This window comes from Alligator sinensis, unplaced genomic scaffold (assembly GCF_000455745.1).
Source record: "Alligator sinensis unplaced genomic scaffold, ASM45574v1 scaffold1354_1, whole genome shotgun sequence".
Taxonomy (NCBI): Eukaryota; Metazoa; Chordata; order Crocodylia; family Alligatoridae; genus Alligator; species Alligator sinensis.
The window spans coordinates 944,365-950,197 of record NW_005842344.1 but is presented as its reverse complement, the minus strand read 5'-3'; the positions used below and the strand labels follow the sequence as shown (position 1 = coordinate 950,197).

Here is a 5,833-nt window from a genome sequence, read left to right as displayed (position 1 = left end):
CTGCTCCGCTCCCCCTCCTGCCAGCCCCTGGGCGGCCGTCTGCAGAGCCGCTCGCAGCGCGCGGAGCTCTGCCCCGGCGGCTGGGACTCGACCCTGGCCCGTGGCCGCCCGGCGCCCCGATGGCAGACTCGCTGCTCAACCACTCGTGGCCATCGTTCTCGAGGCGCTGGATGAAGAGATGGTCCTTTAAGCGAGGTAACGTCCTAGTGGGGCCGTGACGGCCGTGGGTCGCCGGGGCCGGGACGCTGGCGCCTGTTCACACGCCAGGCTCTCTGTCGGAGGGGAGGCTGCGGGAGTGCAGCTAATGCTTTGCCTTCCCTTTAGTCTCCCTTTCGGGGCACGTCGAGTGCTTGCAGCAGCTGGGTAATGCAACACCAGCCCCTGGCTCCCCAGTGCCCTGGACACGCCGTCGCTGCAGGTCCTGGGCTCACAGCTGCAGCGTGCCAGGCCGTGGCATGTACCACGAGCGCACGGCTCGGTGCTGCGGGAGCCCAAGGCGAGGCCTCCCCGGGTCGCTGGTGGTCGCAGCCTTGGTGCTCAGGCTGCTGGGCAGCGCGCAGTGCCAGCTGGGCTGCACGTGTTGCTTAATCCAAGGTGGCCATGGCCTGAGCCCGCGCTGACCCTGGCGAGGCAGCAGCGGTGCTGGCGGCTGCAGGCCCCGTCCTGGCCTGGCCGACAGCGACACCGGGGCAGGCGGGGTGGCTGGAGCAGCTGCGCTCGGCTCCGCTTCCCAGGCAGGCACCTTTCCCTGGTGCCCCCGGTCTGGCACGGATGGAGCTCACGGGGGCTTCTCCCGTGCCCTGTCCACCCGTGTGTCCATCCTTCCTGGGCTGAGGGATGTGTTGGCCTGGGCCAGGAGCCAGGCCTGGCGTGGGCCTCGCTCCCGGCTTGACCCCGAGCCATCTGAGGCTGCGGTGCTGCAAGCAGCTCTGGGCAGGGCCGTCACGGCCACGTGCGCGACGACCGCGGGCTGAGGATGCGGGGCTGGTGGCTGGGGCAGCTCTCGCCAGCAGGGCTGTTGAGGGCTCGGCCCCGCTCCCTCGGACCCTGCTCCGGGCGCGCTCTTAGCCTGCGGCCGGGCCCCGATCCTCGCCCGCGGGGCTGAGCGCCCAGGAGGTGCTCCCGGCTGCCTGGGCCGGCAGATGTGCAGTGCGTCTGGCCCTCGTGCTCCCCGTGGCCGAGCGCTGGCTGGCAGGAGGGGACACGGGGCCATCGCAGGCCAGGGGCCACGGTGCTGGTGCTTCCTCCAGCCTGGAGCGGCACCAGGCGGGTGCCAGGAGAGGAGCTGGCAGGTGGATGCTCGCCGTCTTCCAGCTGAGCGCGTGGGAGCCCGGCTCTGGGGGCAGCAGCCTGGCAGCGCCCGGTCCGACGTGCTGCTGCCCCCTCGCCCAAGGGGCTTGATGTCCCTTGTGCGTGGCGGCGCAGTTCCCCTAGCCGTCAGGGCTGTGCCAGGGCATGGCTCTGGCCACGCGGGACAGCGAGGAGGGCTGGTCTGGCCGAGCCGACCCCGCGCTGGCACAGCCCAGCCGCTTGCTGTGGGTGCCGGGGGCTCCTCCTGCTGCACCAAGGGGCCTGGGGGAGGCTCGGGGCCCGCTGCCACCTCCGGGCCCTTGCGCAGGTCCCAACGCGGCCGGCGGGGGAGCTGGGCCACAGCTGGGCCTGGAAAGCCGGCTGCCCCGCGCGTGCCGGGACCCGCGCGAGCCCAGGCCGGGCGGAGAGCGCTCGGGGATTTTGCTGGTGAGGCCGCTCGCTGCAGCAATAACCTTTTATGGTTCCCAGCCAGAGGCACGTTAGGCAACTGCGATTCCTAATCTGCTTAATGTTCTCTGAAAGCAAACAGTGTGTGCTCTTGAGAGCGTCACTCTGTCATCTCGTCTCCAGCTGCGCCTCGGCCAAGGTGGGAGCCACCGCGGGGCCTCCAGGCACCTGCTGAGCGGTGCCGGGCGCAGCCTCCAACTCCCGGGGCCTGGGGCGGGCCGCACGGCTCGCCCTTGAGGGCGAAGGGCCGAGGGGAGGAAGGTCGGGGCACGGAGGCACCCGCGGGCTCTGCTCACTGTGGCGAGGGCAGCCCCTGGGCCGCCCAGAGCCCTTTTGCAGCCAAGCTCCTGGGGCGGCGGGACACGGGCTGGGGGTGCCTGGCGCTCCCAGCCCTTGTCTCCTGTCGGCCTGACGAAGCCGGTCAGACCTGCAGGCCCCGTGCGCGACTCCTCGGCACGCTCGCTGTGTGCTGCCCGGCCCCTCGTCTTGAGTGGGGGCCCTGCTTGCACACGGCCCTCTCCGTGGTCCTAGCGAGGAAGGAGTCGGCTGAGGATCGAGCGGGGGGCTTCGTTCTTCCTGCCCGGCTGCTCACACATTGCCTAAAATGGTCTCCGCGGAGCCAGGGGCTCCTCCGCGCTGCTGCAGGATGCGCCCGGTGCACGAGCTGCCTGGGGCCAGCCTGATTTATCGAGTGCTGAGCAGGAGTCTGGGCGCGGGGAGGAGGCGTGCTGGCCTCAGGCTGGAGAACTCGCGCTGTCTTTGGCTCGCGTCTCCGTCCGGCTCCCCAGCTCGGGGTGGCACAAGGAGAGGCAGAAAGCTGCCCAGACCCCCAGGAACCGCTGCCCCCGAGCCTGGCAAACCCCTCCCGGGGGCAGGGGCCTGCCGCCCGCTCCAGGCTGCGACTCCTGTCCTGGGCTGGAGGCTGATGCCTCGTTCGGGCGCCAGCTCGGGGCTTGTACCCACGCGGGTCTGGGCGAGCAGCGCTGCCTGTGCCCGGTCGCAGGGGCCTTGCTGCCCTGGGGTGGTCCGGCCACGCGCCCCCGGAGCCGAGCCCCTGCTTTGAAGGGTGCTCGGAGGCAAGAGGCCTCCTTTCTCCTCCCTTGTTGCAAGCAGCACTGACGGAAGCAGAACTTGCCCCCCCTCCCTTCACCTGCTCAGCGCCCATCTCCGCCCCACGGCCAGGCGCGGGCCTGCCCCGGCCCCTTTCCTGCCCCGAGTCTGTCTCAATGACTCTTATCAGCTGCTTTGCCGTGACTGCCGCGCTTCCTGCAGCCGGCTCGGGGCAGGCACATGATGCAGCCCGGGGCGAGGCGGCCTCTGCTCCTGCTGCCGCCTGCCGAACACGGGGCAGGCCAGGGCAGCCCCATGACTGGAAATGAAACCCTCCGACACTTTTAGGGGATGCTCATGGGGGAAGCCTCTCGCTAATAGCGAAACTCGGCTTGGACGTCCCGGCTGTGTGGGACTTCTGCAAAAATGTTTGGGTTTTTTCCCACATGACTCAACTGAAACGCCTGGGAAAAGGGTAAAAATAACTCGTGGCTGTTGGAGAGCAGGTGCCCGTGGGTCAGGAGCCGCAGGTAGTCTGCAAAAGCTGTACCGAGTTCTCGAGGGCCAGGAAGGAAAGGTCCCAGCCACCAAGGAGCCGGCGCGCCGCTCTCCTCTGGGTTTCCTGCGGTCGGCCCTACGCCGTCTTCCACCGCGGGCTGTGGACGGTGGGCCCGAGTCGCGACGCTCCCCGGAGGCTTTCACTGCTCCCAGCTTGGCGTCCTCCACACATCTCCCCTGCGAGCCACCCGCTCCCTCGCGGCCCCCTGGGGCGGAGCTGGCCCCGACACTGCTGGGCTTCCCCCTCCCAGGATACGGTCAGAGACGTCTCGGGCCACGGCTCCTGCTTGCCACCCGGCTCGTTACATCGGAAGGGCTTCGCTCGGCCGACGATGCGCTGCAACGCAGGTCGTGTCCGGGCCTTGGCCTGCGTCTCGTCACACTGCGCCCGCCACGCTCAGAGGGCCGTGGCTTCCCAGTCGGCCGGTGGCAGGAGGCGGCCGTGCCCCGTGCAGGCGGGGTCCTGCCCGCGGCACCACGGACAGGGAGCAGGCAGGGGGTCGTGGGGTCTGTGTGATGAGGGCTGTGTTCCTGCTTGTTCTGCGTCGCGGCTGCCGGGGGCTGGAGCCGGCCTCAGGCTGCCCCACGACGGGGCTGTGTATCCCTCGGTCCTCGTGCAGAGCCCTGGGCATTGCGCCCCATCCGGCTCCTGGCCCTTGTGCAGGAAACGTGCTGCTGCGTGGCGTGGCGTGGCCTGGGCTGGGGCCAGAAGCCCACGCTGTCCGTGCAGGGGGCAGCTCGGCCCCAGCCCCGGCGCTGCCCCGCTGCAGGAGGCGAGGGGGCTGGGCGCGTGCTGAGCGCCGGGTGCCAGCTCTGCAGCTGACTGCGTGTGGGTGCGTGGCCCATTGCTCTGTGGCGGTGGTGGTTTCCCACCTGCCGTGTGACGTGACTCCCCTCTGCTTCTCTCCGTCTGTCTCCCTCCCTCGCAGGGTCTGAGTGCAAGCCGTGCTCGCGGGAGTTTGCTGCTGGCAGCGTCCCCACCTCAAGCTACAGCACCCTGGACTCCCTCTCCCCAGCTCTGATTGCTGAGGATGAGGATGACACCTTCTTCCCCGGCCTGGCCGAAGAAAAGGCAAGTGTGAGCGTGGCCCGCGCCTGGCCCAGCTGCGCCCCGCGCGGCCCACCCAGCACCGCTAACTGTGGCTCCCTTGACAGGAGGACTCGTCTTCCCTGGAGCTGGGTGCCGCGCCGGGCGACGTGCACAGCAGCGCCGAGGACCTGCTCTCCATAGACTCTGCGCTCCACGGCACCGAGTATTACCGAGACCTGGGCTTCCCCGCCTTGCCGGAGGCTGGTGCAGCGCTGGGACCGGCCGCGTCCGGCTTCCCTGCAGCAGAACAGAGGCCTGGGGCCCCGGCAGCAATGTCCCAGGATCCCACGTGCCCTGCCCGTGTCCCCTGCTCCATGGCTTACCAGGAGGTCGGATGCCACTTCCTGAACAGCGACTGCCACTGCTCCTGTGCTGCAGGAGCCCCGGCTGGCGCTGCCAGGGCTGGGAGCGTGGCGGTGCCCGGGGCAGGCCTGGAGCTGCAGGAGGATGAAGACTCCTTCCCCACCCTCGTGAGGTCCATGTCCACCTCGCGGCGGCACAGCTGGGAGAGCCCCTTGTCCCCCACGGAGAGCAGGCGCAGGTACGCGGGGGGGCAGTCATCCCCTCGTCGGCCTCTGCCAGCGGGGCCTGAGCCCCCCTGCCCGCGTGCTTGGCGGGACGCGAGCCCTCGTGGAAGGACTGGGGCTGGGTGGGACGTGGCCCCTGCGGGATGGCTGGGGCTGGGCACTGAGGCCTTTGCCCACCTGCAGCTCAGTGCCAGCCCGTCGGCGCGACCCCTTTCCCAGGGCCCAGAGCGAGCAGGGTCCCTGCCAGGAGCCCCTTCCCGGGGGGCAGGAGAGCCTCAGGCCCCAGCTCCTGCGGGCACTGGGCAGCTCCTCTCCCTTGCCAGCCTGCCCTGTGCCCCGTGGCAGGGGGGAGACGGTACTCGGCTGAGCCTGGCCAAGGGGCATCCCTGGCCCGGTGCCACCTGCGACGCCTGCCTCCGGCTCCCGAGGCGCGTGCTCGGTGACGGATGCACCCATCTGGCGGGGAACTGGCCTCGGCTATTTTTATCCCCCACCTTATAAGGTGTCTTGCAGTTTTCTGGGGCCGAGATCTGGGCCGCTCTTTATCAAGGCCAGAGTTCAGCCCTGCAGCCCCTTGCTCCACGTGCCGTGGCCCACGCTGTGACAGCCCGCAGGTCCTTGCTCGGTCCCCTCGCAGGGTGCTTTGCACACGCAGGTGCAGGGCCTAGGGGAGATGCTGTGCTGCCCCTGTGCATCGCACACTGGAGCCTGTGCCCGGCTGGCAGGAGTCGCGTGGTGCAATTTGGGGAGGGCGGCTTTCCGCCGGGCTCCGCTCATCACCGCGCCTCGGCCACCGGCATCCTGACAGGCCCAGGTGCCGGGAGCACGGCCTTCCTCCGGAGCCGCGGGG

General features: G+C 70.0%; 1 protein-coding gene across 1 annotated transcript in view; it reads left to right on the top strand.

The window, feature by feature from the left end:
* The first annotated feature begins 6 nt into the window (after window positions 1-6).
* ARHGEF18 (Rho/Rac guanine nucleotide exchange factor 18) overlaps window positions 7-5,833 on the top strand; it is a 49,024-nt gene continuing 43,197 nt past the window's right edge. The window contains 3 exon segments of the mRNA XM_025210310.1: window positions 7-195; window positions 4,296-4,438; window positions 4,522-4,997. Coding sequence (XP_025066095.1) covers window positions 120-195; window positions 4,296-4,438; window positions 4,522-4,997 — 695 coding nt within the window. The 5' untranslated portion in view covers window positions 7-119.